The sequence below is a fragment of the Lichenostomus cassidix genome, chromosome 5 (assembly GCF_008360975.1).
Source record: "Lichenostomus cassidix isolate B80296 chromosome 5, HeHo_3.0, whole genome shotgun sequence".
Taxonomy (NCBI): domain Eukaryota; kingdom Metazoa; phylum Chordata; class Aves; order Passeriformes; family Meliphagidae; genus Lichenostomus; species Lichenostomus cassidix.
In genome coordinates this window covers 3,449,417-3,464,935 of record NC_139486.1, presented here as the reverse complement: position 1 = coordinate 3,464,935, position 15,519 = coordinate 3,449,417, and the positions used below count along the sequence as shown (strand labels likewise).

Below are 15,519 nucleotides of genomic sequence, written 5' to 3'. Positions count from 1 at the left end.
TGCACTCTGCATGCCTGAAAATCTAAACCAACCAAGCAAAATGCTTCAGTAACTTGGATATCCAAGTACAAGACTTTGCTGGTGAAGGAGGGGGAAGTATTAGGCCTCCCACCAGCTCTAAGAACTCCAGGGAATCAGATATTAGCCCAATCCGGAAGCCTCACACCATTAATGTGCTTAAGCAGAGCTTGCTTAAAGCCAACAGATCTGCATTTGCATTTCTGACACAATAGGTACTGGGAAGGGAGTAAAATTAAACAACTGCTTTACCTGTTCATTTGTCAGAGCCTGTAACTTCTGTACTTCTGATTTCAGAGACAGGTTCATGTTCTGTAAGACCTGAAGGACAGAAAAAAAGAAGTATATTTGCAGTTCATATACAGATAGTATTTCACTCTCCAGGGTGAAATTTCAGGGCATTTTTTGAAGGAAAATCCTCAAATTTCCTTATCAAAAGCTTTCCCAGTATCTAGCATTGGCCTTGCCCGGAAGAGCAGACCTGTAGCTGAAAAGGCTGTTTCTACACCCAAAACCAGCAGCCTTGGGGCTTCATTTTGTACATGCAGCCAGCAAGCCTCTCCCTGGATCAGCTGGCATTTGCACATGCTTTTATTGTACCTTGAGCTCTTCCTCCTTGCTGGTCAAGTTGGCACGTTCATTGCCTAATGAGTCCTCCATCTGCTTTATCTGTTTGTCCTTCTCTGCAATCCTGCACGAGGGAGAAACAGCAACAGATCAGTACAAAAGATCTGGGGGGAAGTGGCACAGGAAGCATCAGGCTAAACCCAAAATACACCCTGGCCCTTTAGTCCAGCTCCTACTCCAAATCCTGCTGACTGCACACTTCGGGTCCAAAAGCTTTTCCATTTTAAATGTTGTCTGCTTGCCAAAAAATTTATGAGACATTCCCCAGCTCTGAAACACAACTACCACCCCATGTCCCAGAGGGACAAACCTCCTGGCACAGCCCCACAGCCCAGACAATAACAATTCTCATGGTCACGCACATTCCTGCACGCTGCACTGACCCTGCAGGGCTAAACAACAGGGGAGATGCTGCTTTCTCTGCAGCAGACTCCAAATCTGAGGCCAGACACGGAAGGGAAATCCGTAGCAAGAGGTTTCCCAGCTCCCAAGTTGATCTCATGAGAAGTTAAAAGCACAGACAGCAATATTTCCTTCACCAGTCCCTCCCATGTGCTCTGCACGTGAGTGGAGGGAAGGTGGACAGGCACTGAAAGCCACTAACACCTCCCAGATCCCACAGGAAATGGATGCTCACACTTTGTGAAGTTCTTCTGCCAGGACTGAAGCTGAGGTCTGCAGGAGGAAAAAAAAAAATAAAAACAAATAACTGAAAGTAAAGCAAGTCAAATAATCCTCATCTACAGTGAGCCAGGAATAGCATTTGTCTGGTTATTTTAAACTGGCACAGGATGCTTCCAACTATTTCCTGGCTAAGGAACATAGAAGGAATACCAGCACATACTAATGTCCCTTCCCCTTTGGCCTAATGCAAATATGAAGGGGAAAAAAGACCCAAATTATTTGCCCTTTACAAGATTCAAACAAGCCACATGGCTCACCAGCACTTCCCTCCCAGGAATTAAGTGTTTTATGGGAAATTCTTCTGACAAACCACTCAAATTAAAAAAAAAAAAATCCTGCACAGTGCATCAGGAGTTGTGTTGGGAACAGAAACAGCACCATAAAATCAGCAAGTGGCATTTTTCCCTCTGGAAAAAGTCTATATCTATGCTGTCACAGCCAACAGGGCAAGAGACACACCACACTGGTTCTGAAGGCCTCAAGGGACCTCTGCAGAGTGACAGAACTTCCATGTTCACAATTCCAGTCCCTCTTAACTAAAAGAGTTTCATCTTTCTGATACCCAGAGCACGATGTAATCCTAACTCACTTCTTCAAAGTGTTATTTTCACACCCTCTGTCCATGGTGGAAAAACATCCCTGAATTTTCATTGCCAGTTGGGGCCACCTGGGAAAAGCACACACCTCCAACATCCTCCTTGTGTAACCCAGAGCTAAAAAGTGACATTTCCCCAGGGATTTATTCCCAAAGCCCTTAAAGGACTGGGATGAGAGGATCAGGCCATGAAGATGCTGTAAATCTAGAGTGGCTCTTCCCTCACTACTCTCCCCACCCAATGGGCTAAAGCACTTCAGGCAAAGCCAGATTTTCAGCCTGATGTCGAATTTAATCAAATTCCATCAAGCACATCCATGATTAAAAGAGGACAGCACCCAACTGCATAGGAACAGCCTCCACTTGTGCCCCCAAAGCCTTTCTGAGCTGATTGCTGTGACTTCCCTCTACAAAGAGGCAAATCCAGTGATCCTGAGGCTTGAGATAGTGTTTGCAACAGAAATAACATCTCAAATAAACTAGTCACACCAAAATTTTAAAGATTAAAATAACTGAGAAAAGCATTGTGCAGGTTTGGAGGGGTTTTGGTGTGATTTTTTTTGGTTTTTGCTTCTGCACAGAAATCAGCACTAAAATGAAGAAAGTTTCATACAGGAGCTACCAAAAGACACCATTGCTCACAAGGGAAAAAGCACAATCAGGTGGTTCACAGGAGGACTGCAGAAAGACCAAAAGAACCACAAAACAGAATTGTAGGCATGCAAAGCTACAGAAAAAAAAAAACAGTGAAGAAGATGATATACCCTTTAGTTATAAATGAAAGCCACTATGGGAGGAAATAAGTGGATTTTCCCCAAAACAGACAGAAGCCTGAAGTTTTAAAACAGTTTAAGAAACATTAGAAAAGAGGCTGCTAACAATTCTCTGCTTTCAGCACTACATCTCCTACCCAGCTACAAAAGTCTTACTTTTAATGAAAGTTCACAAGTCATGAGGACAAAAGAAAGTCTGAGAACATGCTGTACCTGGGCTGCCATTTGTGAATGAAACTTCTGAAGCTGAGCATTCAAAGCATCATTCTGCTCTATCAGCTCCTTGTAAGAAAGCACAGAAAGAAAAGCAGGCTGAGATCTGCAGCTACTCCACTTTTGCCAGGATTAGCTTTTAGCCATGATTATGTTAGTAAGAACAGTTCAGCATTTACATGTCAGACACTTTACAAAAGATGGTTTATTTCTCCCTGCTAAAATCAACCAGCTGGAGTGGAAGATACTGAAACAGGACAGAAACTGTCCTGTATGAAGGAAAAATATTCCCTGCTCCACCATAATCTATTTGGTTTCCCTGAAGTCCTCAAGAGTTATGTCCACATTGATGCCAGGAGGAGGGAGATCACTCCAGGAGAGCTCATAAAAACATCAAAGCTCCATGGCTGCTCTCCCAGGGTGTTCCCCAGACCATGGATCATTCCACAGCTTGGGAAATGGGCTCACCATGTTTTCCTGACTTGCCCCAAGTGCCCCAAACCTCCTCACAGCACCACACACAAGGTCTCATTTCATAACCAGACTGGCACAGTTTTCTCATCCTTCATTCAGTGGGAAAGCTTTACTAAAGCAGCATTTCAGGGATATTGCTGTGTTTCCACAGACACAAAGTGAGAGGAAAAACCCCAAACCCTTGAAATATTTCAACAATACTACCTGCACCTGCATTTGCATGGAGTCCTCCTCAGTAGCTCTCTTTTGCTCAGCCTCCAATAACTGCAGCATCCTCTGCTCCAGCTGCTGTTTTGACACCATTGTATCAGTAAGTTTACTGTGCAAGCTCTGGATTTCATTGTCTTTGGCCACAAGCTTATTCTGCACATCTGTAGCAGAAATGTCAGGATTTTAATTCAGGAGTCAATTTTTAACTTTGGGGGAAATCATTTTCGCTGTAAACAGGGAGGCTGATCAGAAGCCTCGCTCCAACAAGCCAAGGTTCAGCTCCCCCATCAGCATTCAGACCACCTGGGATCCCAACACACACTTTCCCCAGGGTGCTGAAGCAGGGCTGACTTCACCTGGGCTTTATTTAAGACATTTACTCAATAATGCCCTTTTTTCACAAGTGCCAACAGCCAGTTCACTGCATTATTTGGGAATTTTGTGATACGTGCCTTGTTGTGCTGCTTCGTGTTCTGCTGTTCTTTTCCTGAGATAAGCCTGGATTTCTTCCCACCTTCTCTCTGCTTCCTGCTGCTGGACCTTCACAATAAAGAAAGAGCTGATGAAAAGAAGTCTAGCCTTTAATTTATTTTTGAAGCATTCAGAGTGCATCTCCTCAGTGCTATTCCCAAAACATATGGCAATGAAGTGAAATTGTTTCTTGTTTCCATTAGGGCACATCAGAGAGGCAGAGTGCTCTGTAATCCTCCTCCTAGACTAGTTTAGCCTATTAATTTGAAAGGCAAATTGTGAACAGGATTTCATTATAGGCTCTTAACAGAATGGTTTCTGTAATATGAAAATGTAGCATCTTTGCCCTGATAGTTCAGAATTAACACCAGAAGCCAGACCAGCCAAGCATCACATAAATCTGCATTCAGTAATTAAAACATCTCAGCTCTAGATACCAACTCTGCACCTGCCAGGGCAAAGGCATGGAGAACTTCTGGTATGTAAGATTTAATTGCAAATATTAAAGAAATCATGAGCTCTAGATTGGCACTGTCACCTGAAAACACTAGTTTATCTCCTAAAAAAATACGAAAGTCCTTTTCTTTCAAAGAAAACTGAAGAGATTCACCCAGAAGCCAGTCCATTTACATTTTAACTCTTTAAAAAGTACATTCATTTTAAAAATTAAATATACATTTAAGCAAAAGCATGAAGCTTCAAATAAAAAACACACAAGGACAAAGCCATCTGGATGAATGGCTCAGAAGTAACAACTCTTGTTGGAACTGTACTCTCAGAAAGCAAAGCAAAAAGCTTAACTGGTGATGTTGAAAAGATATTTACCTGGAAGGTAAGTTTCACTTCACAGGGAGGTCTGTAATCACTCAAAACCCAGTGCACTGAATAAAAACATCCAATAAACCCCTAGGCCAGCTCAGCCCATCTAAAACAAGCAGCTCAAGCAATTCCCACGCGCCTCACATCCCACCGATTCAGGAGGCTCAGATAAAAGCCCTGAGCACAGCCTGACAGGCAGAGAAAACCCCAGGCACCTTCAGCTGAGCCACTGCCTGCTCTGCATTCTTCTTCTGGAGCTCTTCCTGCTGCAGTTTGCTGCTCTTCTCCCCCAGCTCGTTCATCAGCCTGGCGTAGTCCTGGCGCAGCTTGTTCAGCTCGGCCGACTGCCTGCAAACAAACATTTCCACTGGGTTTTTCTACAAGAGGCAAAGGCCACAACAGCAGCTACTCAAATGTCAGCACCAAGTCCTATATTTGCAACCACAGGGCTGCACAGGGTGGGTTTGGAGTGGTTTTTTCCCTCCCTCCAGAGCTGTTTCATCCTGGGAAGGGGATGAGGGTCAGAAAAACTAACAAATAACTAAAACACATCACTCCTGGCCATCAGCTCAACCCAAGGTCAGAAACAAAAGGTCAGCAAGAAGCCACAAGCATCCTTGAAGAGGTTAGCAAGCTGATTGGCATGATTTGGGCAGGCTGATGTAAACTAAAGAGGCTCAGCAAAACAAGAGGTCTCGCATCAAAACTCAGGCTTTCCCTCTTCCCATAAAGGATTATTGATTCCAGGCTTGCTCAGGACTATTCTTCCTGGACTACTAACTGCACACATTTCTTCAGACTATTTGTTGCCTCCTGGCCTTGACCTGACTATTAACTCATGGAGGTATCTGATGCACTCTCTTGGTAGAGAGAGAAGATGCACTTGTTCAGCCCAAGGGAAGAATTTTAAGAGGCTCCCCTTTGCACCTAAGCAAGTAAAAAGCATTTCATTTTTATCTCAAGTTTGCTTGAACTAAAGGCTTTTTCAGGGTAACTATCTAAAAGATAATGATGCTTCATTTAAATGAACAGGACCCCTAAAATCAGGGTTCCACACTCTTCTCTGAGCACTTGACATTCCAGTCTCCAGCAGTAACAAATATCTGAGAGCAGATATTGTGTCAGTTTTGTCTTCTCCACACCTTACCAGGGTGTTCAGCTTTTACCTGCACAATGCACAAAATCCTCCCTGCCAGCTCAGGGGCAGCCCAAGTCATAACTCACGAAACACAAAACCTTCAGATTCCTTTTTTGTTTCTCCAAATGTTTGCACCACCAGCAGATAAATCCAAGAGCCACCCAGCAGTATCAGTAACTGCATGGTATCGATACTGATCTATAATTTTAGAGCTGCTGCTCTCCCAAGAGGCCAATCAGCACCTCTCCTAAAGCCTCAGAGGAAGGATGTACACCCTGCCAAAAACACCAGAGGTGCCTCAGCTCTGCTGCACTTCTTCCTCTTAAAGCCTCAGCACCAGTCTAAAAGCTCAGGCTTCAAACTGATAAAAGATAATTATTTGTTCTGAAAGCCTTGGCTCAATGCAAACATCACTAGCTACCTGTCCAGCCCAAAATATTTGTGTTCCCAGCTTAACCAGCAATTCAGAGACAGCCAAGGACTTGGAAACAAAAGCAGCAGAGTCCAGAACAACCCTTCAGGGGAGGCTCAAAAACACACAGAGCTCCAAGTAGCTGCCAACATACTTGCTCTCCATTTGATTGGTGGAAGTACTGACAGCATCTCTCAGGATACCATTTTCCTGCTTCAGGTGGCTTATTTCTGCCTCCATCTGCTCACGGAGCTGCTGGAACTGATGGGGAAAGAAAGATCAATTCTGTAAAAGATTAAGTTAAGGAGCAATAAAAACAAAAAAAAAAAAAAACCAGCTTGTAGCAATAGGTAAGATATCACAATAGTTTCAGTAAATAAAACTAAGTGGATTTTTTGGGAAAGTGGGAGCTTTGTTCCTTCCTCACACACCAACTCTTAAATTAAACTGTGCTACTGAGACCCTCGTGCTCAAATCAAAGCAAGGTTTCCTTCTATATCAGTGTATCAACCTATTTATGAAAGCAACCTTTTTATTGTTTAAAAGGCTACATACGTGTTACTCAGAATACCAATTGCTCAGCTACATAACTTGAGATATTTATCAATAACTGGATATCAATATATTACTTTTCCAAAGGGAAACAAAACAAACGTGCTGTGAATTATCATTAGAAGTTTACAAAGCCTTTAAACAAAGCAGAAAAACTAACAAATAACTAACAATATACAGATCACAGCAGGCAAACTGCACAAAGCTAGTCCTCATCTAATATTCTGATTTTCAGCAAGGTTCCAAACTGAGGCAGAAAGAAGCCCTGAAGGACAGGATCCAAAGAGAAAAAATGGATTCTGCAGAGCTGATCTTGGAGCCCAAAAGCTCTGAAAATCCTCAAGCACACACAACACTCTTCCTTTATCAGTGCCAGATTGTAGACATGGCTGACACCATTCCAAGACCCAGTTTCATCACATGGCTGACTCATCAATGAGCATCTTTTACATTAAAATATCTAAATAAATCTCAAAAAAACTAAATAACCACAGCAGCAGAAAGCAGTCCCTTGTAGGGCAGCCACCTCTAGCCCTGCATCAACAAATGTAACAAGCTGGACCTTCCTTGGACATTTACTGGGAGGTTCTTTTCCTTGCCTATTTTGGTTTTTAATACCAACAACAGAAGCAGGGGAACAAACCCCACCCAACTGGAAGCTGTGACCATTCTCAGCTGCTCTGCAGCTCCTCTGCCATGCTGCAGCACATCAGCAGAGGGAGCAGGACCAGAGCCTTAGATCCTCTGTGCTTCCTTTCTCCAGCTCTGCCTGGCACAGCAGCACTTGCTAAAGCCTCCAGGGTGTGCCCAGGTCTCCTTCCCCTTCCCCAGCCAGCAGCAGGACTCTCTCATTGCCCAGTTATCTACACAAGTTCCAAGGAAGCTCCCTCTGCTCCAAAACTGCAGAGATGCTACTCTCCAAAGGGCCAAGACAGAAGATAACAACAATATTAAAGTTGGGAAGTTCAGGTGTTTGGCTTGATGCTGTGACATCCATACAGAAAAGAACTGCTAGAACGAAATCTAAGCATAAAATGGGCCATTTTCCTCAGAAAACTCTTAAGTTAAATTTTTTAGTCTGATGAAGCAAACCGTTCTAAGGTCACTCCATTATAAAGCAACTACAATAGAAAGTAACAAGGGTCTTAAAAAAAATTACAAGTGTCTGCTCTTCAAATATTTCCAGGAAAGCCCTCCCCCAGGCAATGATATTTCACGTGTATTATGCTATGTTGTCACTCTGTACCATAATCTTAAAGACATTTATCTGCTGGTAAATGATCATCAGCATTAGCGACTCCCTTAAGCAGAGTATTTCAATTAGATTTTACACTTTAATTGAATAACATTTCAGCAGAAGACCAGGAAGGAAAAGTAGCTAGATCAGAGACCAGCACTGGTCTTTACACACCACAAAAGTCACTTGTCAGAACACCCCATCCTTCTTTTAAGTCAGGAAATTGCCACAAAGATTTGCAGTGATTCCTCACCACCAATCTGCTTGTGCATGAGCATCACCTCCAGCAGTTTGGGCAAAGCATTTACCTTTATCTTCATCTGCTGAGACTCTTGGTAACTGACGTGTATTTTGCTCTGGAAGGTGTTGTGCTCCTTCTCCAGCGCGTTGATGCGCTCTCGCATCTTGGCCGTGAGCAAACCATTCCTCTCCTTCTCTGCAACCAACTCCTGGGGTGGGGAGTGACAGGGAAAGGGAAACAAGTCATCCTATGCTCCTTTCTGAAGGCTAATAGTCAGTGCTTTAAGATAACTGAAAATACAGCGAGTGTGCATCAAATCAAAGGCAGCATCAATCTTCACACAGCAGATTTGCATGATTACACCAAACTCCCAAAGCCTTACACTGATCCTAAATCATCGTGAAGCTCACATTTATTAAAAAGTTTGCCAAGTTACCTTCTGACTTCCATTGTCTCAGAAGAGATGGGAGTCTTGTTTCTATCAAGTTTGGTCAAATCACAGTCTTAATAACTAAAACCACAGATATCACAGAGGGCAGAGCTTAGATTTTCATCCCAAGTTTAGCAAAATGGAAGAACACAGGTAAAGCACTATGGCCAAATAGAGCACTTTAGAGCAAAATAATTGCTCTGTAGCAGGCTGCAAAGCCAAAAGCTTTGCCACAGGAGATGAGCTATTAGTGCACTACAAAGGCCAGAGAAGCCCTGAATCCCACCAGCATGATGCCATATTATAGCTTTCAAATGAAAATACACATTGCTTTTTAATCTTTTATTAGCCAGTAATTCAACCCAGACACCTGAGAAATCCACAGAGCTGCTCCTCTGCAATATAAATGCACTTGCTGTAGTAAGCAAAAACATTAAGTGCAGCTTTCAGCAGCTCCCATCACATAAATAGGAATTTGTACCACCCAAGTTTCAGGTGTCTCCAGCCACACAGTTCCTCACAGTGCCAGAGAGCCCTGACACAATTTAAGTGCTCTAAATTATTAGCCTGAATACCCTCCATCCCTTCAGAGTAATTACAGGGTTTTTTAGCTTTTAGTTTAAATAAAAGCTATTCTGTCCCATAGAACAAACCCGAAGTTTCAAATCACTTCTGCAATTACAATATAAACAGCTTGGCATAAATCTTTCTCCATGTTATTTTTAACTAAGATGCAACTAAAAGAAGAGCACCAGGACACACTGCAGCCTCCTCTATCCTTACATCAATCCCACCACTCACTTGCAGTCCTCAGTAACCCAACTACCCTGTCAGGCCAGAACCAGAGGTCCTGGGAAGATTAACTTTTCCCCAGTTTGTGTTTTGCCAAATACCTCTGAGTCTTGAGGTACTCAGCTCTTGCTCTCATTTATCCTCTCCAGTTATTATCTTTATCAAGATCCCTGCAGGAACAGCTCTGCACCTTAAAGCACCTTTAGCTTTTGACAGTGTTTTCTGAGAAACACATTAATTGGAAGATAAGAGCTTTTATCAGTCAAGCTGAGCTTTATCCCTTGTTTATCCTGGTACTTCAGCACTGCAGCAACTTTGCTTTTACCCATTTTCTCCCAGGTTCTCCTTTGCCCAGTCCAGATGGGAAAAACCCTGATAACTCCTACCTCTCTACAGCTCCTGCCTCACCCTCACAAGCAACATTTTACAGATGTGTTTTTCCCCAGCCACATTTGCATTTCCCCCACCCAGATTCCTTCATCCATTCCCTCTGCTTCTTTGGCAGCAGATACCTCTCTCCAATTTGATTCTGCAGTCCTGAGCCAGATTCATTTTTCCCTCTAAACACATCACAAGCCCCTTCTCCCTATCTCCCATACTATCCCAAAACTCATGATCCCACCTGCAAACACCTGCCAGGAGCTTACACAATGAACAATTCCCTTCTTCCCTTCTCATCTCCCAAGGCTCCCAACTCCTGCATCCTGTGGCCACTCTACTCCCACCTTTGGCCACCCAGCTTCCCATGCCCAAGTTCTGTCCCACAACGTGGCCTTCCCGAGTCTAATGCTCCTCTGCTTCCAAACTACACAAATCCTCCTCCCAAGACTCTCCAATTCAGGCCACATTTGCCTCATTATTTGCTCTACTGTAACTGGTGTTCTCTGAAACCTTCATAAAAAACTCAGTTTTCATACACTAGTTTTGACAGTGATGCATTAGCATCCCTCTAAGTCCAAAGCAATCAGAGCTGCATCTCCAGAGGCTAAGCAGGCAGACTGCATTTTCTGTACCTTCCTTCTTAAAGAAAACTGATGATTGCTGTGCCTAGAAGCACACGGGCATGTGAATGCTACAATATGAACCAAATTAAAACTGCGATGCAAGAAAGACACTTAATATTTGCATCCACAGAACAGTCTCATACTGGTGAAGGAAATGTTTTTAAAGTAACTATTTGAAAAGAAAAACAGGCTCAGCTTACACGTCTCAGTAAATGAACTCCCCGGAAAAACTACTGGAAAGTAACTCTGCATAAATACATTGTAAAACCAAACACAGTGTCTTGGGAAGCTTTCTCAGTATAAATATTCCACCTTATACTGCACTCAGTAAACCAGCATCTGCTGGCTGCTAGTCCTACAAACCCCTGCTCCTCTCTACACACATGAACCCCTCAGTATTTACCTGGGAGAGCTGCTTGCACTGCTCCTTTGCAACAGCTGCCTCCTCCTTCATGGCCACGAGCATCTTCTCCTTGTCCTGGAGCTGCTGCAGAGCTGCAGCCGTCTCAGCCTTGCTGGCCTGCAGCAGGATGACATCAAAATAACCACAAAGTAATGGCACAGCACACTAAAAGGCAGCAGGAAACACCCCCTCCTGCCCCCAAATTTTCCATCCACGTGGCACCACCGGTACCCAGTTCTGCCGCTAATGGATCCCATTTCACCAGGCAAGGAAATGCATTTTCGAAGCCTGGAAACCAATTAAGAGGATAAATGGGCTTTTAAGGTGCTTCCCACTGGAAGAGAGCTGCTGTGGTGGCAGCAGGGAAAATGAAGAAGAGCCATTAAGAGAAATAATGGGAAAAGATGCAGAGATGCTGGATCAGTCAATAATTGCCGTTGGAAGGACTTCCAAGATCACCTGGTCCAGCCCACGCCTAAAGCAGGTATAATCCAACAAATGTAAATGTTCTAAATGTCTCACCACAAAGGGAAAAGGAAACACTGATCTGGTGTCTCCTTCCACGTCCCAGGAGAGCCTCCAGCTGATGTAATTACATTTCTGCTGGCACACTGACACACAACGTTTCAGAGGTACTACAGGGAATAGACCTGGAGAAACAATCCCCATGGTTCTGCCATGGTGCTAAAAATTAAATAACTGCAGTAAGGGCATAACTTCTACGTGTTTGTGCTCAGACTTCACCCAGTGAAGTGTGATGGTTGCCCACAGGGGCTGTGCAGCCTCAGTCCTTGAAGGTTTCAAGCCAGACTGGGTAAAGCCCTGCACAGCTTGGGCTGACCTCAGTGATGCCTAAGAATCTCTAGTTTTCACTCTTCACATATCTGTAACTTTAGTGTATTATAAAAATGCTAGAGCCTCTGTTCCCAGTACCTTTAGCCAAAACAATTCCCTCTGAATAGAAATCCAAGGACACATTTGTTGCCCTAGAGCCCAAAAATATGTAAACAACATTGGGTTGGGGGAAGCAGGCCTGGGTGGTTAACATCATCACCTAAGGGTGTGATTGGAGAATTAAGGGCCAATATGTTAATACAACACAATTTATAAAAGGTGAGGAACTCATGACCAGTCATCCATTTTGGGTATAGCCTCACGAGGGGTCTTTGCTTGCCCTGAATGTACCTTGAAGGCATTGAATAAATTTGTCTGGTTTTTATTCTCCTAACTTTGTCTTGACCTCTATTTCAGGTAGCCTGTTTTAGGCATCATCAGAGCTGGTGCTGCTTCGAGGAGGAGCTTGGACTACTTGGACTTCACTCAATGAAGTCTGATAACTGAAGAAGCAAAGAAGTGTCAGTCCCACACATGCTCTCTGAATTTGTTTGGAAATTCTCCTTTAGTGGTATTGTCATGCCTGCAGTACAAACACACAGTCAGTGACTTGCATGAGCTACAGGGAGAACACTGTTCACACTTCCACCTACAGAAACCTACAATTTTTTTGGTTGCATACAAACCCAGGAACTCATTTTGATCCTAAAGGTTCAGCTTTAACACCAAACCTTCCTTTAAAAGAAAAAAACACAGCAAGCAGGGTGCCTGCTAGAACAGGCAACACCATTCCAAGTGTAGCACTAGTGGGTTTTGTCCATGGAGGTTTTCAAGATCCAAGTGAACAAATCCCTGAGCAACTTGCTCAGAATTCAGTGTTGGACCTGTTCTGAGTGGGCAGCTGGACTGCACAGCCCCCTGAAGTCCCTGCCAGCCCCAATTGTGTTGTTATGCTGCTATATTGCATTAACTGGACTGACACATCCCCAGTTCTGCATTTCTGCTCTGGTTCCGTGTCTGCAGAGGAACACAGGATTGCAAGAGCTCAAGTGTGACACTCAGGATGTGACAAGCACACAGTGACACCCACGATGAGTCAGGCAGGGAGGAGAGGGTGTGTGCCCAGCAACAGGATGGGGAGCAATGGCCACAAACTAAAACACCACAAATTTCACCTCAACATGAGGAAGAATTGCTTTCCCAGGAGGGTGGCAGAGCCCTGGAACAGCTGCCCAGGGAAGGGCTGGAGTTTCCCTCTCTGGAGGAATTCCAAATCCACCTGGACACAATCCTGTGTCACCTGTTCCAGGTGACCCTGCCTTGGCCAGGGGGTTGCACTGCATGGCCTCCAGAGGTCCTTTCCAACCCCAAGGATTCTGTACTGATAGGATACTGGTGTACATCATTCTCCTCTGTCTTCATCACAAGAATCAAAAAGAACTGCCAAGCAGACAGGTTACCCAGAGGGGTTTTGCAGCCCCATTCCCTGAAAGCTTCATGATATCCAGACTGGATAAAGCCCTGAGCAGCCTGGAGCTGGTCCTGCTTTGAGTAGGAGGCTGGACTACAAACCCTCTGAGATCCTTTCCAAACCTGTGCTGCCCTACAATCCTGTGAGAAATATCCAAAGTCAGACTACATTGCACAGACTTGCAAAACACAGAATTAGCTGATTGAGTACACAGCCACAGCAGCTTTTTCTTAATTCCTCTCATAGCTCATCCTATTTACACATTCAGGGAAGATCACTCCCAAAAGTCACCAGCCATCCTTCCCCCTGCCAACACACGCACCAGCAGCAGCATTCCTGCTGTATTCCTTGCTCTCCACGGCCATGCCTGCCCTTTCCAGTGGCCAGAGCCACCCTTGGGATGGCAGATGGCAGCAAAAAGGCATCTGACAGCTCATTCCTGCATGCAAGGCAAGCACAGACCAGCTGGAGAGAGTCTTCCAAAGACAGACTGCCCAAAACACAACAGAGCATCGACAGCTAATTTGACAGCACCTCTTCCAATTTCTGATTTTTAGTAAGTTTTGTCTCCCCCCCACACCCACAGCCATTCACCTTTTGCAAGAAATCATGAATTGCACCGGATTTTTCCTTCAACACCTCCACTACACAACGGGCCTCGTCCTCAGAGAAGATCATATTCTTCATGGATGTTACAAAATCCTTGAATTTTACTTCAGCATTCTCTGCAACACAGAAGGGAGGATTTATTTACTTTGGACTCCATACAGAATTATTTATTTTGCCTTGAAACAGCATGTGATGGGGTATCATTATGCATTATATTTAATTCCAGTCTGAAATGCCAAGAAGCAAGAGGTCATGAACATTCAGCAAAAACAACATGTCTCCAATTTAAATCCGATAGCAATCTGCCAGCTGATAGTTTTGGGAAAAGAGAAAATCCCACCACTTTGTTTGCACAGTTGGTAACGTTTATAATGTTGCTTGCAAGAAGACAAAGCATAACATATTTTGGAGGAGAAAAATAGCATAAATGTGAAAAATTGAGGAGTCCTTTCCAGTGTATTATGACAGTAATTTAAACTGAGCTCTCAATTTGGAGGACAGCCTGGCTGTACAAGCAGTATGCACATGACAGGTTAATTAATTTAAAAACCAGCACATTTTTGATTACAATATATGGAAGATAAAAATATTAACTTCCAAATTTAGATTGAGGGAGCTGCTGCAAGAAGAGTTCAGCAGCAGGAAGATAAATCAGTAAGATCCCTCTTAATGGCTGACCAAGCATTTAAAAAGACACACACAAGGAAAGACAATTCAGCTGAACTACGTTTTAACAAACAAAAAACATTGCTAACAAACAGGCTGCACATAGACAGGTCATTAGGTGGCCCCCTGACTCCAGGAAATGGGAGCACAAGACCAAGGCACCCCGTGTCCCTGTCAAACATTCACCAGTGCCCAAAAGTATGTGAAGGGATGGGAAGAATAAAAAAAACCACAAAGCTTAAAAGTGATTCTTGGTTCAGAAATTGTCCAGAAGATCATGGAGAAGGGTCTGGGTTTCTCACCACAAGTGCTAAACATGCTCCTGAAACCAAGTTACACATCAAACCCAAAGATCAGTCTGAAAAATAAATGAAGACCAAAAAAGCAGCAGTGACATTATGCCATAAAAGAAATTATCAGGCATAAAATCACTGAATAACAGACCATGGGGAGGGAGTGCTGAGGAATTCTAGCACTCTCTCTCCTAGCCTTAAATCCAACTTAGTCTTGGCCACACACTTCAGCTCCCATCACTGCTGCATTGACATCATCAGTGATGCTGTTCCCAGGAATATGCCAAGATCCCGAGGCCACAGTCCAGTGAGCTGGGAATCGATGGCAGCTGAGCCAGGACCAGCCTGAGCCCTGTGCTCCCTGAAGGCACACAGACCTTGCCCTTGCACCCAAGGAGCTTACAGTTAGAGCAGAGCAAGATTTCTATATTGGGAGGGCAAATCCCAGCTGACACAGGAGAATTAGGAGTTCATGGAGAAGGTCAGAGCGTGCTGAGGAAATGAGAAGGGACGGCTGCACGTGAGGGGTTTGATGCTGCAGGACAGTAACGTG

The 15,519-nt window shown here is 44.0% G+C and overlaps 1 protein-coding gene across 4 annotated transcripts in view; it reads right to left on the bottom strand.

Moving 5' to 3' along the window:
* The window catches only part of KTN1 (kinectin 1), a 75,650-nt gene that overhangs the window by 31,493 nt on the left and 28,638 nt on the right, over positions 1 to 15,519 (bottom strand). For all 4 annotated transcript variants that reach the window (XM_085061003.1, XM_085061005.1, XM_085061006.1 and 1 more), the window contains exons 5-15: positions 13,993 to 14,123; positions 11,094 to 11,210; positions 8,532 to 8,672; positions 6,589 to 6,695; positions 5,100 to 5,232; positions 4,047 to 4,134; positions 3,589 to 3,755; positions 2,911 to 2,979; positions 1,283 to 1,320; positions 619 to 709; positions 271 to 339 (exon numbers count right to left, since the gene is read on the bottom strand). In XM_085061003.1, the coding sequence (XP_084917129.1) occupies positions 271 to 339; positions 619 to 709; positions 1,283 to 1,320; positions 2,911 to 2,979; positions 3,589 to 3,755; positions 4,047 to 4,134; positions 5,100 to 5,232; positions 6,589 to 6,695; positions 8,532 to 8,672; positions 11,094 to 11,210; positions 13,993 to 14,123 (1,151 nt within the window). The remainder of the gene's footprint in view (positions 1 to 270; positions 340 to 618; positions 710 to 1,282; positions 1,321 to 2,910; positions 2,980 to 3,588; positions 3,756 to 4,046; positions 4,135 to 5,099; positions 5,233 to 6,588; positions 6,696 to 8,531; positions 8,673 to 11,093; positions 11,211 to 13,992; positions 14,124 to 15,519) is intronic.